Source organism: Poecile atricapillus, chromosome Z (genome assembly GCF_030490865.1).
Source record: "Poecile atricapillus isolate bPoeAtr1 chromosome Z, bPoeAtr1.hap1, whole genome shotgun sequence".
In the NCBI taxonomy this organism is placed as follows: domain Eukaryota; kingdom Metazoa; phylum Chordata; class Aves; order Passeriformes; family Paridae; genus Poecile; species Poecile atricapillus.
In genome coordinates, this window is record NC_081289.1 from 15,671,415 (window position 1) to 15,693,330 (window position 21,916).

The window sequence follows — 21,916 nt, forward strand, 5'->3', positions numbered from 1 at the left end:
TCAGTTCAGAAACAGTGTGAGGTACAGGAAGCTTGGGTGGACTGCTGAGCTGGGTCAGCTTATCAAGAATTTGCTTCCTTGATTGTGTTTTAAACCCAGAACCAAAGTTCCCCCTGCACAGCTCCCAAAACAGTAACAACCTGTCACTTTTGATGTTTGTGGGATCTAGTTTGCTGTAGGGGTTTTGGGGGTGGGCTGGGAAGAGTTTCACGTTTTGAAGAGACACTGAAGGGCTCTGTGCTTTCCTGCCCTGCCCAGGTACAGTTTGATCTCAGCGTGGGCATCCCACTTCAAGGCTTCCTTCAGCAACGCTAACAAAACCTTCTGGGTGTCCGTGTCCATGCTGGTCCTGCTGGCTGCTCTCACGAGCTTCCTGATGGGGCTGTCCCTGCAGAGGCCAGCAGATGCAGCCCCTGTGGGCACTGGGGACTCCTGGACATTGGTGCAGCAGCTGCTGTGGCCCTACACAGGACTGCAACACAATGGCCCTCCCCCGGTATAACCCCGGCTCCGCTGCCGGAGCTGCGCTGCCACGCTCTGCCGGACAGGAGCTGAGGCTGGCCTTGATTTAAGATTACGTGTCTGGATTTGTTTTGCTGAGTTGTGGGTATTTTTGGGGAGGAGATTCATTTTTTTTCTTTAAAGCATGACTTGAAATTTTAAAAAAAAAGTATTTTTCTTCCCATTCTGGCAAAAGTCATCTTTAAAAGTAGCTAAAAGGGTCTCAGTTCTGTTGAGGTTTACAATAGAACAGCAATTTTTAATATTGTTAACAATAAATGCGTCTAGGTGGTGTAGCCACAAGAGAATAAAGAATTTATTTTGCTTGAACAAAGATAAAATGTTTGCATTTTAGAACCTGTTTCAATGATTTGAACAGAAAAGGATTTAAGACTTGAAATGTAACTTTTTTGAAAGCTTTTGATAATAAAGTTTTGAAGGAAAGCTTGCTGTATCTAAGAGTATGCTAAAACTCTGGTAGCAAGGAGCAGCTGATACACAGAATCAATAAACAGGAAGCCAGCTCTTTCCACTTTATCCATGGCTTCATTGCTGGCAGAAGCCTTGAGCATATGGTAGAGTGTGGAGTGAAATTCAGACTCTTCTTCCAGCTCTTCTGTAAAAGCTTCACTGGTTTCAGTGAGCTTGAGGTTTTGTACTTTCTCACCATTGAACATATAAAGAGACCAGTTGTTGTCTTTGGCAGAGCCCACTGTAAGATGTTCACTTGCCTATGGCAGGAAAAAATGCACTGTGAGGTGAAGCCTGTGTCACTGTCAGAGTACAAATTCTAATATCTGTGTGCCACATGCATTTAACCTGAGAGTGAGAAAGCCACTCCAGCTTTCAGTAGTGGGGTGGGTTACCTTTCTCCAGCCACACCTGGGAGTGTTTGTCTGGCTGGGAGAAGTTTTAACTATGTGTTTTAGTTCACAGGTGGAGACAAATCAACACTGAGGTTGCTTATTCCCTCCTCTGCAGTAGGGAACAAAAGAAACCCTACAGGCAGGAAGGAATTTCCAGCTGTTCTTTAAAAGGCTGGCAAAGCAGATTGCTGATTTTCAAGAGGCCTCTGAAGAAGAGCATGAAACTCTGTCACCCCAGCTCTGGCTAAAGCCTCCCTTGGTGATTTATCAGCTCTGTTTTCCTTAGCAAGTGTCTTTCCTGCTGAGACTTGTGTCCCCTGAGAGCTCTCTCAGGTGCAGTCTGTGACACTGCAGGGGCTGAAGCCACCAGAGGTGAGTTAATTGTTTCTGTCTGACTGGGGAAGGGGTCAGTGCTGGCCTGCTCTGGAAGTTTGGTCTGACTCCACAAACTTTGAACACGACTTGCTCTGGCCCTGCTTCTCCATTCCACTTGCTGTGAGCAAAAGCAAAAGCAGCTGCAAGCAGAGCCATCTGCTCATAGGCCTTCACTTCTGCCAGGGCAGCCTGCAGTGCACAAGTAGCAATCAGACAAAACAGAACTTGCTCTATTTTCCTGTGTTACAGCAATGTCAGGGCCTGCTGTACTCAGTCCCTGGCTCAGCTGGCAGCACAGCAGCTCCCAGTGCAGGAAAGGGTGACCTGAGTGAAAAATGGGAGGGAAAACCACCAGGAAACTCTGGCACTCACCTTCCCAGGCACAGGGACATACTTGGGAGAGTACTCTGCTGGGCAAATGTTCACTCCAGCTCTTTTTGAAGCCACTCTGAGGGCAAAAGGCCTCATCCATTTTCCTGTCATCTGGGAAAGTACCTCCTCCTCTTCCACCACTACTGCAGACAACATACACTGATTATCCTGTTGTACAAACCAGTGAAAGCAACTTACTGGTCATGGAAATACCTTTCTGGTGTAGGCTTCAAATATTATCTTTGCTGGCTATTACCCCCATCATCTGCTACACTGGGCTGTGACCTTTCATTTACAGATCCTGAAGAGAGCCAGCTTTGTGTAGGAATTCAGAAATTAGACTGGTGTAGTGATTTGTACAGCAATGAACCAATGAATAATCATGAGTAGCTTGAAGTTTGAGAAGCAATAAGGAACATTAGTAGTAGGCTGCTAGAAATGCTTTAACTTCTCCTGGTAGAGCTGGGATGAGAGAGGAACAATTTTCAGGTCTCTAACAGGTGGAACAGGCTTGAATGCAGCAAGGCAGCACCAGCAGCAAAGCACTGACTGAAACTTTCCAGAGCAAATGCACAGATGTTTTCTCATAGTAAATAACTGAAATTAAATAACCAACACAGCGCTTGGAAAGGAAGAGAGATTCAAATTACTCTTGTGGAAACATCCCTAATTCTTACTCAGGGACACTGTAATAATTATGGGATTTTTTAACTGCAAATGTTTGATTTTAAAAAAATATGTGACAGCACCTTAATTTGTATCTGAATGGTTGCAAAGGCTGCAGTAACTGTGAAGAGTCCTTCATCCACCCCAGTGGGGTGCAATTCCCAGGCCTGATAGGGCAGGTTCAGGTGAGCATCCTGGAAAAGGGCTACTGTACAAAAGGCACCCATCCCAAAGGTGATGCTCTTTTCTTCTGCTTCATACGTTATCTCGCTGATGCCATCAGTTCTCCACTGCTGGCCTGGACAAAAAGGAAGCAATGATACACTGATGTACATGAAAGGCTTCTGGCAGTAATGCTCAAGTAAAACAAACCAAAAAACTAATAAGAAAATAAATGTAAAATCCCCAAATCAATTAACATTGCAGTCCCCCAACTATTTCTGGGCTCTAAACTGGAGCCTTATCTTTACAGCTGGATTGTGACAGTAGTCCAACTTGGGTATAAATTCCACTCTTCAAATTTAAAATAAATTTATGTCCTAAGTTCGTACCTGCAGCATCCCATCGGGCTACCACAGGCACTTTAAAATAAATCACATTATCAGGGAGCTTCAGGGTTATTTGTACTGCAAACTGTGTGCCATCTTCAACCTCTCCTGGGGAATATGGATACACCTCCAATCCAACATCCAGCAGCTTTGGCAAGACAGGAAAAGGACAGATAAGGGGTTTATCAGAAAATGCAGGATTTTTTATTTGAGTTCATCTAACTACTGCAGAGTTTTTTAATGCACCATTCAAAGGGTTTACTAATATTGCACATTTCCAAGTACAACTTTGAAGGCTGTAGAAGAGTAGCTACCACGAGGCCTTGGAACCCTTCCTGTGCCCCAGTGTGGGCACAGCCTCAGAAACCAGGAGCAGCTGGGAGGCAAAAGCAGGTGTAATTCCACTCCCAGTGTCAGAGGGAAGGTCCCAGGGGGCTGGGAATGAACATCCTGGGCTGCTCCCCTGCCCACAGTGCTGCTCTCTGTGTTTGGCTTATTGGGAATTGCAATTATTGAAAGTTTCCAGTGTCAGAGTGCAACCTGTGGGGTAGCTCAGCACTAGAAGAAACCAGAACACAGCGAATGCAGCCCTCAGCCGGCCTGAAGAGCCTGCAGCTGAACCAGCAGCTCTTTTGGTACCAGCGTGCTTTTACCTTTCACATGTGAAAATCTGATGATTTGCAAACCTCGTCTCGTTGGTTTGCCGCTCAGAAGTCGTGTCCAGTGCGTGTGCCAGCAGTGACAAACCTCAGGAGCGGCTCCTCAGGGGTGCCAGGGCAGCAGGGGCTGATCCTTTTCCTCCCTCACCTCCACCATGCTCCAGTCCCCGACGTCCTGGGCCTGGGGCGGCAGCTGCAGGGCATCGATGTGGTACACACCCCCCAGGGGCACCAGCTGCTGCAGATCAACACCTCTGGGTGCCTCTTCTCTGCCTCCTGCCTCCTCCTGCAGCAGCGCATCCTCTTCTGAAAAATTCACCGGACAGCAGGAGTTAACCTGGTGCTCAAACTCAGCATTTCCCACCTCTCTTCATCTTCACTCTGTGTGCTGGAAGTGCTCCAGGAGGCAGCATTTCAGCCCCATCTGCTGGTGCTCTTCAATAATCACTGAAATGTGGGGAAAGGCAGAGAGCTGGGCAATGAAAAGTGCTTCTTGATTTGGGGCTTTTGGATTTGTGGCCAGTGCCAAATGTTTTCAATAGGAATAAGGTTTTACTGACAAAATGAGTCCATTGTTACATGCACAAGAGTTTCACAAGCACAGTAATACAGTCGATTCTGGGCAGATTTTGTAAGATTATATTGATATGAAAAGAAATAAAGCAAATAAAAAGATATCTAAAAATAAGGTGCTAAAAGGCCATGTGCTGACGGTGAAAAACATGGTAATTATGAAGAGCAAGAGGGATTTAACATTAAACACAATTTTCAGATAACAAAGATAATTCCTTTTCTGTGCATAATTATGGATATTTCATATATGTATGAACTTAAGGTTTAATTAGCTGGAAAATGATAGTAAAAGGCAGAAACACTGCGGACAAAAATGGCCATAAATATTTTCTTTAAAAAAACCAAACCAGCCCACACCACATAAAACATCACATGGGATGGTACAAGAGGAGAGAAGTCACTGTTGACAGGAATCAAGAAAAAAAGTGTTCAATACTGTAAAAACAGCTACTGTAATTGTTATAAAATTTGCTCAGAGAAAATAAGACCATATCAAAAGATGACAACTCTAAAAGGCTGTAAAGTGGAGCTAAATTATGCCAATAGTTTGCAGTTGTTTTATTTAAATCACTACCACAAGAAAACTCTTATTAAACCAAAGGACGACACCACAACACTGGAGAAATTTATAACTCATGTGGGATGGACAGTTTTATTTCCTAGAATTAGGCCCTCTTTACAAGGTGTAAGAGCAGGTATCTCACTTTAAGCACCCATTTAGGTAATGCTCAGTAACACCCCACACTACACCACTGCATACCATGATGTGTATTTGAATCATCATTTTCTGAGGAACCCCAGAGCCTGGAAGATTCATAAAGATTGTGTGTCATAAACATATGTATAATAATTATATGTATAATAATACACATATCTATATAAACATGATAAGCATGTGCATAAGCATGAATAATAAATAAATTTTAAAAATAAGTGTGGGGATGAACTCCATTTTCCTGTCATCTCTCCACATGATTTAACAATCATTAATAGAAATGTCAACAGAACCCGAGTGTTATCAAAACATCCCTATATTTATAAACTTTGCTCTGTTCACATGGAGATACTGCAGTGTTTCCATGGATCATGGAGCGGCCTGTGTTGGGAGGGACCTTGAAGCCCAGTTTCAGTGTCACAGGCTGGGGGCTGCCCCATGGGCAGAGGGCAGCACCGGGATCCCAATCCGCACTCACCGAGCTATCCAGCAGTGGGATGGGAGCACCGGGAGGGATGAGGAGGAGAGGCAGAAACCAGGGGTGGGAGTAGAGAGGACACAAGAGGAAAAGGAAGAATGGGGTGCAGGATGGAGATGAAATAAAAACAACTGAGACGGGCAGCACAACAGAGAGGGATTAAAAAAGAATAGGGACAGGTAATAGGACAGAAGGATCCAGTGAGAAACAATGGCACATGGAGCAGGACAGAGCAACAGGGAATAAAAAGGGACATAAGTGAGGCATGGAGAAGGACAAATAAAAAGAGTGGTAAACACTCAGGAAAGACAGAGGGATAGAGAGACAAAGAGGGAAACAAGGACAGAGAGAAAAAATGTCTATGGCAAGTGGGTGTGGGGGGATGGAGAGAGAGAGAGGGATGGGCAGCAGGACAGAGGGTTATAAAGAGAAGGGTGCAGTGAGGGAGAAGGACTGATCAGCAGATGCAGACAGGTACAGGCAAAAGGACAGTGAGATGGATAAAGAAATAATGTCATGGTGCAGGACAAAGGAAAAAGAGAGGAAGGAAAAAGGAAAGAAAAAGATGTGGGCCTCTGCCTGCTCTAGCTGTGAAACACACCCTGGTCATTCCTGTATAGTATGGCCATCCTGTGAACTGCAGCCTGATGTCTAAGCCTGGGCTAACACAACTTCACAGGACATCATTTCATTTTTTTAGGGGGATTCAGAAAGGAAATTTACTTGGTCCCATTCAAGTAAATTGATGTCATCTTGAGGCAAAAACTGGATCTTTGCTCCTGTAGAAACTGACACATGCCCGCAACTCTGATAACATGGATACATTCTAAATGTGCCTCACAAGGAAATGCAGTTTTGCCTGCTGTTTGTTTGTTTGTTTGTTTGTTTGTTTGTTTGTTTAAAAAGAAAAATTAGCTGGAATTAAAGACTAAAATGCAGTAAGATTCAAGAAGATGGAAAAAACTACAGAGAAAATAGTTGTTTATTCACTGAGTTATCACTGAGCTGGTACCTATGGTTTATATGCTGAACAAATAAAGCATGCTAAATCCCAATGGTAGAAGTTTACATTTCATAGAAACAAGCTGTGACAAGCTAGGACTGAGAAGAATGTTCCAATGACTGAAGTACCAAAGAGTAGTCCTGTCTAATAAAGTATTTCTTGATACCATGCAGCCTGAAACACTGAAACTCTACAATAGGATTTTAAAAATCAGACTGAACCTGACTGAATAGAACTAAACCATAGGAAAAAAACCAGGCTAGATAAGGCAGAACACAGTAGTTTTAATTTTTAATGTAGCTATCACACAGAAGACCTGTTTTGAAATGCACATGCTTTCAGATTGATAGGATTGCTGGAATGAAAGGCTGAAGTTTTTTACAAATGTCTGTAACTCACAGACTAAGTATCAAAATTATTTACATAGTATCAGAAAGCTGTATTTAACCATCATCAAAATACATGAATTCTTGCTTTTCCATCTATTTGGGGCATGTGGAAAGAACCTCCAGGGCCCAAAATCTGTCAAGGCTGTGAGACTGCAGCGCACAAATGCCATGACCACACCCTGGTTCCCTAGGAGAAAGCTGACTGGAGCTACAGGTGTGTTCCATGCTGGCTATGGGGAAGGTGGTCCATTTTAGGACTGCAAGACTCAAAAGAGAGAAAACTGGAATTCTGAGCAGACAGCATAATGTTTGAATTTGTGCCAAGCACCTCCTGGAAGTGGTGGGATCTACTGGACACATTCGGTGACAGCTCTTCCTTGCTCCCCTGCATCTTCCTGCATCCATACATTGAGCCTGGACCAAGTTCATTTGCAGAGAAGGAGAAGATGGAGCTACATACAAGATCCTGCAGAATCTTTTGTCATTTCATCAGCTAGCAGAAATACAAGGTGCTGGATGTGCCTATGGTAAGTCCAGGTTTTTGCCAAAAAGAACAAAGACTCCAGCTTCTTGAATCTGACACCTAGCTATGGGTCAGCAGAACAGAATGTAGATCCCAGGGAGATGGGCTGGCTTTGTGCGCTGGTCAGGCACTGGAATTGCTCATAATTGCTTCTCCTTTTCTTAACTGCAGACAACTGAATACCAAGGAGTAAATCTTTTCTTCTCAATTCCAACATCCTCCTTCTGACAGTCCACAAACTGCTGCATCTGAACAGTCAGCCCAAAGCACATGAAAGGTGCAGGCCCAGTTTTAGAAGATGAAGTACTAACAACTGTTTTGTTATTTTCCAGCTGAAGGTACTGCCCTGCTCTGGAAGAGTAGTGCAAAATACAGAGGACAAAAAAAACCAAAAAACCCACAAACAAACAAAAATGAGGACATCCATATTACAGAACTCTGCTGCCTGCTTAAACTTTAAAACTGTTGGGGAACATTTCTCCCACCTCTCCTCTCTGCTACCTACTTTACGTCCCCCATCCTGGGGTTCATCACTGTTTCTCTGTCATTTGCAAAGTGCCACATCCCAAGGGCCCCAAACCCAGTTCTTCTCTCCCTCAATTGGACTTGAGGATCCATGTGGATCCCTTCCAGCTGGGAATGTTCTATTCTGTGATTCCAGCACGGGTCCAGTGGACAAGAAGAAACTGTGTTGCAACAGGATTTCCTACACTCCTGGGAATGATGAGATAAACCTCCAGTGGGAAGGAAATGCAAGATAAACCAGATGGTTGGTATTCTATACACTTCCTTTGGGAAGACAGACCTGAGCTGGGAAAGGTCAGCCACATGCTCTTCATTTAGTTTCCATGACCATAATAACATCACATCCTGGAGCCACTCTAGGCAGTGCTGCAAAGTGAATTGTGTCCATTAGTTTACAAATTAGGAGCCTGAAACCATTTTGGAGACACATATATGTACCTATCTTCCTATTTAAAGAGAATATTTAATTTTCCATGAATAAATTTAGGAAGTCTGTAATGAGAGCTGGCCTGAACTTGCCCAGTGGATTTTCCTTTCCAAAGGCAAAGGCACTATTTTGTTCAGTGGTGTGATGATTGTGTAAGTAGAGACCCTTTTGTTCGCCTAAACAGATAGATAGGATGCTTTGCAAAGCTATGCTTTGTGGAACCAGGATGAGGTTGAAGGCTGCTACTGACGGTTGCATAAATTACTAATGCCCTTGCGAGCTTTCTTGAATTCCAGAAAGTAACCGAGATGAGCCTTAAAAGAAAACAGTGAGAAAAGGTCAAAGGGAGAGGACTGAGGAAGACTTTTGAACTTCATCCCGCGACCACCAGGAGGCAGAAAAAGACCCCCTAGCAACCGGAGACACATGCGCAGAGACACCCGAGAAAGGACATGTAACCCGGAAGCTGAATAGCTTAAAAGGGGGAATACGGAAACTGGTGGCGCGGCAGTTTCGCGGAGAGGGAACTCCCCTGTCGCCCAGCGCTGATCTTTTGCTTATTGCTTGCTTGCTGTAATTAATAAAACTTTTCTCTGATTGAACCATATCACTCTCTTGAGTGCATTCATAACAAATTTGGTGCCTTGACTCGGATGCAATCTGTAGGACAGATTCTCAGCACTACCGGGGGGGCGCCCCGCTAATATTTAGCGGCCCGGAGGACCGGTTCCTGCCTCGGTTGCACCGACAAACCTAAATTTAAGGCAATAAGCAAAAGGGAGACCGGTCGACCCCTTAAAATCTGTGCACGGAGTCCGGACGAAGACGCGGGACACGTGAGTATTACGGGAACCGTTCGGTCGGGGTCAGGGGGACCCCGGAGTGTGACGAAGTGTTTGTGTGTGTGAGAGGGGAACTGGTAGCCGGATTCCCCAAGCAAGAGCGGACCCTTCTGTAGTGCGGTTCCCATTAGCCCACGAGGGCGTGGGCCACGAACAAGGGGAAGTGAAAGAGGCTGTGTGATTTGAAGGCACTCCAGAAGAATGGGACAGGGGAGAAGCAAGCCCCCTGTACCTATTAAACTCCCACCGGTACCTAGAGATAGTACGTTGGGTTTTTTACTAGATAATTGGAAGCATTTCCCGGGAACAGAAAATAAAGATAGGGCAAAAATGATTCACTATTGTGTAGAAGTATGGGGAGGAAAGGAAATTTCAAAGAATGTATTTTGGCCTATATTTGGATCAACCGAAGATTGGGTTAAACAAAAGTTAAATTCCTGGGTAAACACAAAAATCCCCTTTAGCCCAGAGGAAAGTGCTTATGCAGAGATCTGGGTAGTAAATCCCGAGGTTTTTATATTTAAGCTGACAGAGAATTCGGGGGAAGGGAAGGGAAAGAAAAAGAAACCCCGAAAAGAAGACACTGTGATAATACCCCCCCTCCATTTGTACCACCACCACCACGAGCCCCTCCGCCTCCAAACCCCGAGGAGGAGGATTTAGACATGCCAGATGTGGGGCCTGTTACCAGGAATAGATCCAGAAGGAAACAGGAGAACCTATTCCCATTAAGAGAGATGCCAATGGGTGGTCCCCAAGCTGGAACAGGGTTTATATCTGTCCCTCTTAGTTCAGGGGATGTCAGACACTTCAAAAAGGAAATGGGGCATTTGCTGGAAGATCCATTGGGGGCTGCAGAAACAGTTGATCAATTCTTAGGACCCAATATGTACACATGGGAGGAATTACAATCTATCCTGAATATTTTATTTACGGCAGAAGAGAAAAACATGATTAGAAGGGAAGGCATGCGCATCTGGGATGCTCAGCATGTCCAGGGACCACTGGCAGATGTAAAATGGCCCCTCCAAAATCCCCATTGGGATCACCAAAATCCAGCGCACAGAGTACATATGCAGGATTTGAGGACTATTATAATTCAAGGAATTAGGGAGGCAGTCCCGAGGGGTCATAATATCAATAAAGCATTCAATGAGAGGCAAAAGAAAGACGAAACTCCTACGGAATGGTTGGAAAGGCTAAGAAAGAATTTTCAACTATATTCCAGAATGGATCCAGACACCCAATTGGGGCAAGCACTGCTTAAAGCACAATTTGTGGCAAAAGCCTGGGAGGATATTCGGAGGAAGATAGAAAAATTGGAAGGGTGGCAAGACAGAGGTTTGGATGAGCTTTTGCGGGAGGCACAAAAAGTGTATGTTAGGAGAGGAGGCTCAGAAGCGGCAAATTAAGATGATGGTGGCTGCTGTGAGAGAGAGTAGAGATCAAACCTGGAAAGGGAAACAACAGAGACTGATCAGAGATTCAAAGGAAAGACAGAACACTAAAGTTTGTTTTTACTGTGGAAAGAAAGGACACTTTAAGAGAGAATGTAGGGTGAGGATCCAGGATGAAAAGATGTTCAAAGAAGATTAGGGAAGTCAGGGGCTCTTTATTCTGGGGACCCGAGAACACCAGAAAGAGCCCTTGATAAAGTTAAAAGTGGGTCCCCAGCACCAAGAAATAACATTCTTGGTAGATACTGGAGCTGAGAGATCAACCATTCAGTTTTTACCTAAAGGATGTAGTATATCCAAAGAAACTGCCACGGTAGTGGGGGGCAAAGGGGGAACCCTTTGAAATGGGGGTTATTAAAGATGTGATGATAGAATCAGAGTCAAAAATCGGGTTGGGAAATTTTTTGTTAGTACCAGAAGCAGATTATAATTTGTTGGGACAGGATTTAATTATTGAATTGGGAATACATTTAGATATAGTTGATAAGGAGTTGAGGATAAGGCTATGCCCTTTAAGAGTAGAAGATGAAGACAAAATAAACCCAGAAGTGTGGTATACACCTGAGAGTGTGGGACAGTTGAAGATAACCCCATTCTTGGTCACTATTAAAAACCCAGAAATCCCAGTCAGAATAAAACAATATCCCTTGTCACCTGAGGGACAAAGAGGGTTGAAAGCAGAAATTGACAGATTGTTAAGTATGGGACTATTAGAACCATGTATGTCACCTTTTAATACAACCATATTGCCAGTAAAGAAGCCAAATGGGACTTATCGTTTGGTACGAGATTTAAGATAAATTAACAAACGCACAGTGGCACGGTTCCCCGTAGTTGCAAACCCATACACGTTACTAAGCAAGCTGGGACCTGACAGTTTGTGGTACAGTGTTATAGATTTAAAAGATGCATTCTGGGCCTGTCCTCTTGATGAGACTAGCCGAGATTATTTCGCATTTGAATGGGAAGATCCAGATATGGGGAGGAGACAACAACTGAGATGGACAGTATTGCCCCAGGGATTCACGGAATCCCCCAATTTGTTTGGGCAAGCATTGGAGCAGATTTTATCAGACAGACCCAGGAGTGACCTTGATACAATATGTGGATGACTTGCTTTTAGCTGGGAAAGAGGAAGAAGTCGTAAGGAGAGAGAATATTAAGTTGTTAAATTTCCTGGGTTTAAAGGGATTGAAAGTATCCAAGGCAAAACTCCAATTTGTGGAAGAAGAAGTAAAATATTTAGGCCATTACCTTAGAAAAGGGGAGAAAAAGACCCTGAAAGGGTACAAGGAATTTTGTCACTACCGATTCCTAAAAATAAAAGACAGATACATCAAATCTTGGGGTTAACAGGGTACTGTAGACAGTGGATTGAAAATTATAGCAGCAAAGTTAAATTTTTATATCATAAATTGACACAGGAGGGATTAATGAAATGGAGTTCGGAAGAGACAGAAAAACTCCGGGAACTACAAGAAAATTTAATTCATGCTCCTGTCTTGAGTCTCCCGGATTTGAGAAGACCTTTTTATTTGTTTGTAAATGTGGAAAATGGAATTGCCTTCGGAATCCTAACTCAGGAGTGGGCAGGGAGAAAGAAGCCGATAGGGAATCTATCAAAGATCTTGGACCCCGTGAGTAAGGGCTGGCCAACTTGTCTGCAAGTAGTAGCAGGATGTGCCCTGTTGGTGGAGGAAGCTAGGAAAATCACTTTTAATAGCAATTTGAAGGTAATGTCCCCCCATAACATTGGGGGTGTGTTACAACAAAAGGCAGAAAAGTGGATTTCAGATGCTAGACTTCTAAAATATGAAGGAATTTTAGTTGAGGCCCCAAACTTAATATTAGAAACCACTACTTTACAAAACCCAGCTGCATTTTTGTATGGAGAACCCGAAGGCGAACCTTTGACACATGACTGTATAACTACAACTGAGGAACAAAACAAAATTAGACCTGATTTGGAAGAAGAGGAATTAGAAGGCGGAGAAAAGCTGTTTGTGGATGGGTCCTCCAGAGTAATAGAAGGAAGGAGGAAAACAGGTTATGCCATCGTACGAGGACCTGATTTGCAAGTCCTAGAATCAGGTCCATTAGACAAATCTTGGTCAGCCCAAGCCTGCGAATTGTATGCACTATTAAGGGCATTGAAACTACTAGAAGGAAAGGAGGGGACAATATATACAGATTCCAGATATAGTTATGGGGTGGTGCATACGTTCGGTAAACTGTGGGAAGAAAGAGGTTTAATAAACTCTCAAGGGAAAGATTTAGTTCATCAAAAACTCATAATTGCAGTATTAAAAGCCCTGAGAAGGCCCAAAAGGTTGGCAGTGGTTCATTTGAAAGGACACCAGAAGGGAATGGACTTGAGGAGTAGAGGAAATAATGCCGTCGATCAGGAGGCGAAACGAGCGGCATTACGAACAATGGTCCCAAAAGAAAAAGGGGGGCATGAAGAAATTTTGAAACATAAGGATAGTGACTTAAGAAGTAGATTTACTGAAGAAGAGAGGTTAAATCTCCAAGAGACAGGAGCAATAGAAAACCCAGAGGGGAGATGGTTTCTCCCAGATGGCCGGGAAGTACTACCAAAAGCCATAGCTCAAAGAATATTAGAAAAAATACATCAAAGGACACTTTGGGGAGCACAGGGGTTAACAGACTATTTCGCTGCAAGGTATATGAGTACAGGGATCCGAGACTTAGCTAAGCAAATTACTAGAAGCTGCCTCCCATGTTTACAAACGAATAGGAAAAATCTCAGAAAATTACCGTATGGAGGGAGACCCCTGGCAAAAAGACCCTTTGCAAATATTCAGATTGACTTCACAGAACTACCGAAGGTAGGGAGACTTAAATATCTCCTGGTCCTAGTAGACCATCTCACCCATTTCGTAGAAGCTTTCCCAACATCTAGGGAAACTTCACAAACAGTTGTAAAGGTGTTATTGGAAGAAATAATCCCTAGATATGGAGTACCAGAGACAATAGACTCTGACAAAGGTCCCCACTTTACATCAAAAATAACTCAGGAGGTGGCAGACGCATTAGGAATAAAGTGGGAACAACACACCCCTTGGCACCCTCAAAGTTCTGGGAGAGTAGAAAGGATTGTAATAAATTATGTGTAAATAAAAATTCGTAAAGTTATATAAATAAGATGTATATGTTAAAATAATAAAAACCAAAGATGTGTATGTAAAAAAGAAAGAAACCTTCCTCCCAAACCTGGCTGGGAGCTCTTCTCCGAAAGAGAAAAGATTGTAGCCAACACCCAGATAAGAAACATTAACTCGGAAAATAGGCAGGATGGGAGCCATCAAAGACAACAAAAGGACTAGCTCGGGGGAGGAACCCAACTCCGGACCTGACCAACGTCTCTGCAGACCTCGGTTGTGAAACAATCAAAGTCGACAAAGACAAGCCTCAGAAAAAGTATCCGCTGCTAGTCCTGAATCGCCCACCTGCCAGACCAGTGTTGAAGATACAATCACTGGGAACAAAGGGGGAGACTCCGCCGAGATTTCCATCGGCACCAACCCCGGATCACACCACTTCTGCCTTGATAACCCAAAATTAAAATACATACAGAGTCTCTTTGCATATGAGGAGACTCTGTCCGGACACAAGTTAGGTCTATTCTTCCAAGCCAGGAAATCTATTCACCAAACAATCAAGAACACTTGGTGAATGGAGCCGGCTTGGAATTTTAGCCTGAGGACTTAAAAATCCTATAAAACCCCAAGCCTGAGAGCGCTCAGACGTGGATTTGGGAAACCTATACCTCTGGTGTAGACCCCTGTCCACCCAGCGCTGCGCTGACCTTTTTATTGTGGGTTTTTATCGCTGTTTCACTTATTATTGTTTATTAATAAATTTCTCTTTGATTTTATCCCAAAATTGCCTTTGCATTTATAACAGGATGAATGGGGAAATAAAGAAGCAACTTACCAAGCTAGTGATGGAAACTAAATTATCATGGGTTAAGTGTGTTCCACTAGCCCTTCTGAATATTAGAACCCAGCCAAGGGCGGATTTGGGAATTTCCCCTTTTGAGATGTTATATGGTATGCCCTATAATATAGAGGAAGTTCAAACACATCCAAACGTGAGTGATCAATACATCAATAAGTACTTAATAAAATTAATGAAGTTCAAAAGGGCATTGTGGGAAAAAGGGATGCTAGCTCAAAGACCACCATTGGATTTTATATTACACCAGGTACAACCCAGAGAGTGGGTGCTGATAAGAAGTTGGAAAGAGAATCCCCTAACACCGAAGTGGGAAGGACCGTATCAAGTCCTACTAACAACTGATTCTGCGGTTCGAACAGCGGAGAAAGGCTGGACACATGCGAGTCGGATAAAAGGACCCGTGAAGCCACCAAAAGCTAATAACTGGGAAGTGGTTAGCCCGGCTGGGGACTTGAGACTTAAGATATCCCAAACAAAATAACATCCAAGAACTATTAACCTGCTTAGAAACTTATGAATACTAAACTCCATAAAGGCTTTTATATAGAATATAAGATACCTCCATCTAGTGGTGAGGAAATATATAATAGAAGTGTTAAAATAGGCTGTGCTTTATGCCGGAATTGTTACCCTTTTGTCTGTTTTAAGTGTATAATATGTGAAGAACACTGGTGGACCCATTGTCATAGAGGCTACCCACCAAGAGGGGTGTGTAGATCTTGCTACACTGCCCAGAGGAGACTCACTGATTGGGCTCTAGTAACCAGAATACAAGCAGGAGAATTTGAGACAGGATCAGAGAAGTGGTGGGCCATCTACTCAAAAGGAGTCAATCCCTTGTATTATTGTTACCATCCAAACGAACCTGCGCCTTTTGTAGCAAATATAGTAGCTGGGTTGTGCAGACGGTGGCTCCAGGAATTGAGGTGCAATACCCCTTTAGAAAAGCATAAAAGTTGGGAAAAGTACATACAAAGAATCAATAAAAGAAGGAGTAATTCCCCTCCTGAAGAGTACTCTTGCTGCCGAGAAGATGGTACACCCCGTGTCCCGCGGCAACCGGGTCAATGACGGGAGAGGCAGAGGAGTAATAAACTGTGGAGGAAAACACTCCAATATACATGGGACCAAAAGGTCATGGTCCTGGAAATGCCACAAGAGTGGGAATGAGACAACCCCGCGAAATAATTTCTGGGGAATCCAAATTGACACTTCCCAAAAGAAAAGCCTCTATTATAGCAGGGGAAGCCAATGCTCATTAAAGAAGTCAGTAACATTTATAATCTTAATCAGCACATTTAACATTTGCACAAGCAAGACTCACGAACCCTTCAATTGGTCTTTAATCCGATGGGAAGACCAGGTCATGATCCAATCACAGATCACCTTTGAAGCCCCTAGCTTTCAAGTTACACTAGATTCTCTCATTAAGTGGAAGGGTACTAGTTATAGCCGGCCTAGGCGTAAGGTACTATATATGTGCCCAGCTTCTAATCCAGGCAGAGGATATTGTAATTACCCTGGCGAATTTTACTGTATAGATATTGGGGCTGTGAGACAATTTCCATGGGGTGGAAAGTACAGAACCCAGATAAGTATCTAAAGGTTGAAAGGGGTCCACACGGATGTATAAAGCCCTGGACAGATCCCTCGGGGGCAGTAACATATGTTGGGACTTGAAGATTTCACTACATCAATATCACACAATCCCAAGACCCTGGGTGGTTATTGGGACGAACCTGGGGTCTCAGGGTATGGGAACCCAGAAAGGATCGGGGAGTGCACATTCTTATAAAGAAAGAGGTGGTTCCCCATGATTCAGGATCTGTTAGACCAAATCCAGTGGTGTGGGGAGCAATAGACCCCAAAGTAAGGGATCAGAATAACCATTCAGAAAAACTAGAAAATAGCACCCAAGTATCAACCATGGTAGGGACACCCCAAGAATATGGAAACGAGGCTCTTTGGAAAATTTTGCAAGCTACCTTTAAAGTGTTAAATGATACACACCCAAATTTAACTAGAGAATGTTGGTTATGCTATAACATTAACCCACCCTTTTATGAGGCCATAGGCTCCATAGCAGAACCAAAAAGAGTAAACAGCACCAATCCTGCTGCCTGCTTATGGAAATCGGGAAGGGAAGACACCCCAGGAATAACATTATCTCGAGTCACTGGAAAAGGGAAATGTGTGGGAAATGTGCCCCCGGATAAGAATCATTTATGTCAGACAAAAATACAGATTAATGACCCTCGCAAGCCAGCTCAGTGGCTGATTCCAGCACCCAATACTAAATGGGTTTGTAACACTTTAGGAGTAACCCCATGTGTTTCTATAACAGCCTTTAATGAAACCTACGAATTTTGCATACAGGTTATAATAGTTCCCCGGATTACCTATCATTCTGAAGAATATATGTATACACAATACCAAAACCCAGAACACCATTTAGTGAAGCGAGAACCCCTCACGGCACTAACAGTAGCCGTATTGCTAGGCATAGGAGGGGCTGGATTAGGAACAGGTGTAGCATCCTTAGTGAATCAGCACCAGGGATTCAGAGAGCTTAGAATTTCAGTAGATGAGGATTTAAGAAGAATTGATAAGTCTATAAAAGACCTCACAGACTCCTTAGACTCACTGGCTGAAGTGGCCTTGCAAAATAGAAGGGGATTAAATTTATTATTTTTACAGCAAGGGGGACTATGTGCTGCACTCAGAGAAGAATGCTGTGTATATGTAAACAAAAGTGGGGTAGTAAGAGAAACCATGGCCAAATTACGAGAAGGACTGGAAAAGAGAAAAAGAGAACAAGAAATGCAACAAAGTTGGTATGAATCATGGTCTAACTATTCTCCCTGGTTAACAACTCTGCTATCCACCATAGCAGGGCTGCTGATTTTACTAATCTTAGGACTTACCTTTGGCCCTTGCATTTTCAACAAAATCATTAGCATCATGAAAAGCAGGTTAGAAGCAGCTCACCTTATGTTAATACAAGCTAAATATGAAGCCTTAAATGGGGAAGAGACCGAAGATTATTTAGAACTAAGTAAAAGGGAATTACAAAGATTTAGCGAACAAAAGTAAGGAATAGAAAAAGGGGGGATTGTGATGATTGTGTAAGTAGAGACCCTTTTGTTCGCCTAAACAGATAGATAGGATGCTTTGCAAAGCTATGCTTTGTGGAACCAGGATGAGGTTGAAGGCTGCTACTGACGGTTGCATAAATTACTAATGCCCTTGCGAGCTTTCTTGAATTCCAGAAAGTAACCAAGATGAGCCTTAAAAGAAAACAGTGAGAAAAGGTCAAAGGGAGAGGACTGAGGAAGACTCTTGAACTTCATCCCGCGACCACCAGAAGGCAGAAAAAGACCCCCTAGCAACCGGAGACACATGCGCAGAGACACCCGAGAAAGGACATGTAACCCGGAAGCTGAATAGCTTAAAAGGGGGAATACGGAAACTGGTGGCGCAGCAGTTTCGCGGAGAGGGAACTCCCCTGCTCCCCTGTCGCCCAGCGCTGATCTTTTGCTTATTGCTTGCTTGCTGTAATTAATAAAACTTTTCTCTGATTGAACCATATCACTCTCTTGAGTGCATTCGTAACAAGTGGGTTAGATCCAAACAGTGAAAATAATCTGAGCTGCTCAGCTGAGGGGAAGGGTTTCACTTCTTGTGAGAAACTCCTTTGAAATTACCCTATTTTGTGCCAAAACCAGACACCCTTTTGGGCATTATAGAGTTTTATGGGGCAGGTTTGAGCAAGGGACTTAGGGGGAGCCTGGTCCCTTGAGGGACTGGTTCGACTGCTCCCACCTGCTCTCCAAATTTGGAAGGATCATGGAATCATAGAATGGTTTGGGTTGGAAGGGACTTTAAAGATCCCAGTGGCCCCTCCTGGGGCAAAGCCATGCACAGAGATAGGGGAGGAAACACTCCAGTGCTTTACAGTCTCTCTTTATTTGTTTGGATTCTGACACCATGATTTACTTTATCTATAGATATCCCTCTGGCACAGGGAATAATGCACTGGATGATATTTTCCAGATGGTCTCATGTTCCTGGGTGAGGTGATCCCCTGGCATCATTAGAAGAGAGAAGAAAACGGGATCCACAAGCCATGCAAGTGACCTTAAAAGAATTCCCCACTCTCAGAACAAAGCAGGAAGAGCCAATTCCCTGCATTTTGTTGTGATTCCTACGCTGAGACCCAGCAACCTTCAAAATCCACATCCTGCAAAAAAACTCTCAGGCACACAGGAGTCAGTGGCTTTTCTGCCTTTTTGTCCCTCAGCCCTTCCTTAATTTTTCTTCAGAAAAAATGCTCTTTCTTAAAAGTGGGGGAGGTATTTTAGGGTTAAGAAGCTGAAAGTTTTGCTGTTGTTCCTTGTTATACTGGGGCTCTGCTTGAGTTTTTTTTATTTCTCACACTTGTTTCACCACGAAAAGCTCTGCAAGGCAGGCATTTGAAGTCACCACTGCTGTTCCAAACACCCTGTGTTTTTCCAAGGCCTTTGGAAGGGGCAGCCTGACCAAGCAGCCAGTGGACCATGCCATGATTAGCTGCCATTAAGTTGTGCAGGTGAAGTGATCTGCCTCCTGTGGCAGGACAGGCAGGATCACCTGGGGCATGCCATGGAACTCCTTGGCTGCATTCCCCAGGAGCCCCGTGACTTCCCTGCAGGGTGGGACAGGGGGGACAGCTGGAGCTGCAGAGCTGGGAGCTGTGGGAAGGGCTGAGGGGCAGCATCCTATACAGGACCAAGATGTGTGCAAGGAGATGTCCTGTCCCTGCACCTGGGATACCCTCTGGACACACAGGGATGCTGAGGAGGAGGTGCTCTTGCAGGATCAGTGGGGTATGGAGCAACAAGACCAACTCCCTGAGCAGACTCCTGTGGGTGGTGTTACCCCACAGAATCCTGTTGGAGTAATAAGGAGAGCTGGGTTCTGGAGTGGAAAAGAACAAGCAGAATTAGCCGGGTGCATCATGCTTTGTGCTGACCACAGGAGCTCAGGGCATACAGGCCAAACCCTAGCCAGATTATCCAAATATGTTGTGCAAATCCAAGCATATATTATTTTGTACAGTGATAATCCTATTGATTGGTTGAGTTATTGGGGGAAAAAATAGAAGGTAGCCACTAGGGGGAAACAAGTCAATGCCTCGGGGTGGCTGAAATCACACCTCTAGACCTTGTGGCCAGGACACAAACCTGCATCCAGCACTGAGCCATCAGCACCTGAGAGAAATCCTTAGTGTACAAAATTTGGATGCTAACAGCAGGCAATCAAAGATGTCCCTGTCCCTGAACTGTCTCAGGTGTCCTCGAGGCTCCGGGAGGGCAGGAGGGGTCTCCACTGTTATTTTTACAGATTAGTGGAGCATGTAAGGGCATCTCTGGGCACAGTGACTCTGACAGCTGAGAGCACTGGCTCCTGCTCCTGGCATGCTGACAGCCACTCCAGGGAGAGCACTGGGAAGCCCCTTTGGAGCTGTCATGGTATGCAGCCTGGAATGTTGAGAGGTTGCCCCAGGTCAGCTCCTGTTTGCTTTAATTCCCTCCTCTGTTGGGAGCTGCTTCCCAGGGGCCTGCAGCTCCCTGCAGGGTGAAGAAGGGGCTGGCAGCAGGTGACCTGTGTGTGTGAGGACAGCTGCTGGAGGCAGCTCACAGATCCTGCACCCTGCCCTCGGCAAAGCCTTGCTGTTATACCTCGCTTCCCTGCGGGTCTCTGTGACGTTGTTTGTCCTGGTGCTCTCGTGGTTATCTGTGCAGCAGCACTGTGGTTTTTGGATGGTTCTCCCTCCCCAGGGGTGCTGACAGGGCCATTTCCAGCTGTAGGAGCAGGAGGGTGGCTGTGCCCTGGGCAGGAGCATCAGCCACAGGCAGTGAGCGATACCTGGCCACAGCACTGGCCCTGGAGCTGAACAGAGCAGAAGGACTGTAAAACACAGGAGAGGCTTTGCCCAGTGCCTGTGGTGCTTCTGGCTGGAGAAGAGCAGCCCTGGAAGTGTTTAGGGTGCAGGGAGGACAGGGGGAGAACGTACAAGGAGAGACCAGCCTGGTCATGCTGCAGCTGCCTGCTATCCATACTGGGAGTATTCCCAGCTCAGCCACTCTGGAAAGAGCTGGAGCTGCCTTTTTTTAGGTGTCTTTACTCACAGAGTACAAGGCCTGGAAAGAGTCTGGCACCGGAGCTCTGCCCACAGCAAGGGATGGCTCCAAGGAGGGACATCTGGGCTGTCAGTGCTGATGCGTGGCAGGGAAGTCCCCACTGTCGCTGCTCCCAGGGCCAGGTTTTCCATCAGAGGCAAAATCAGAGCTGCAGCCCCTGCTCATCCTGGCATTTGCCACATTAGACTCACTTGATGGAAACCTGGGGAGGGTGTGAGTTTCTGTGCTTCCCTTGGAAATGGAAACCACAGCTTGGGAAAGATCCTCTGGACTTCACCTGTGCACAGCACTCACAAGAGCGGCCTCTCCAACTGAGCATCCCCAAAACACCACTAACACTGTGCACAGCTCTGCTGCCTTTAGCTTCACTTAATTTTAGGTTCATTTTATTTTGGTTAACCTACTGCAGATTGGCTGTTATTTTCTCTCTGGAGCCAGGGAAAGCAAAACTGCGCAGCACTGATGGAGGCTCCTGACTGCCACAGCTCTTGGAGGAGCTGCCTGTGGCAGGTGAGCCCTGGGCAGGTTCAGGGAAAACATGGACATTGCTGTGTCACCGGGCAGGGCACAGCCATGGTCCCCTCAGCAGGAGTCTCCTCCACCAGCCCGAAGACTGCACTTGCTCCAGGCTCTTCAGCCGAGAAAACCGAGGGCCTGTCTTCCCTGTCTGCACTTCCCGGTCGTGGCAGTGTGATTAATCCCGAATCCAACCCTGCTACTGTAGTCAAGGGTGTTTTCCCTCCTCCTCCGGGCTTAAGGCAGCCCTGCCTGTTGGCAGGTGGACACATGCCTTAGGCACCGGTCAGGACTAAGAGCCCACAGTCCTGCCGTGTT

The 21,916-nt window shown here is 44.9% G+C and overlaps 2 protein-coding genes across 4 annotated transcripts in view; one reads left to right on the forward strand and one right to left on the reverse strand.

Moving 5' to 3' along the window:
• LOC131573423 (inositol 1,4,5-triphosphate receptor associated 2-like) overlaps window positions 1–943 on the forward strand; it is an 18,650-nt gene extending 17,707 nt beyond the window's left edge. For 2 of the 3 annotated variants that reach the window (XM_058827372.1, XM_058827373.1), the window contains exon 23: window positions 259–652. In XM_058827372.1, coding sequence (XP_058683355.1) covers window positions 259–502 — 244 coding nt within the window. In that variant the 3' untranslated portion in view covers window positions 503–652. Of the gene's footprint in view, window positions 1–258 lie in introns of all 3 variants that reach the window. The other variant, XM_058827374.1, reaches the window with a different exon arrangement.
• The window catches only part of LOC131592767 (dynein axonemal intermediate chain 7-like), a 27,803-nt gene continuing 6,682 nt past the window's right edge, over window positions 796–21,916 (reverse strand). The window contains exons 3-8 of the mRNA XM_058864506.1: window positions 4,136–4,355; window positions 3,332–3,476; window positions 2,864–3,078; window positions 2,115–2,282; window positions 1,818–1,931; window positions 796–1,232 (exon numbers count right to left, since the gene is read on the reverse strand). Coding sequence (XP_058720489.1) covers window positions 957–1,232; window positions 1,818–1,931; window positions 2,115–2,282; window positions 2,864–3,078; window positions 3,332–3,476; window positions 4,136–4,355 — 1,138 coding nt within the window. The 3' untranslated portion in view covers window positions 796–956. The remainder of the gene's footprint in view (window positions 1,233–1,817; window positions 1,932–2,114; window positions 2,283–2,863; window positions 3,079–3,331; window positions 3,477–4,135; window positions 4,356–21,916) is intronic.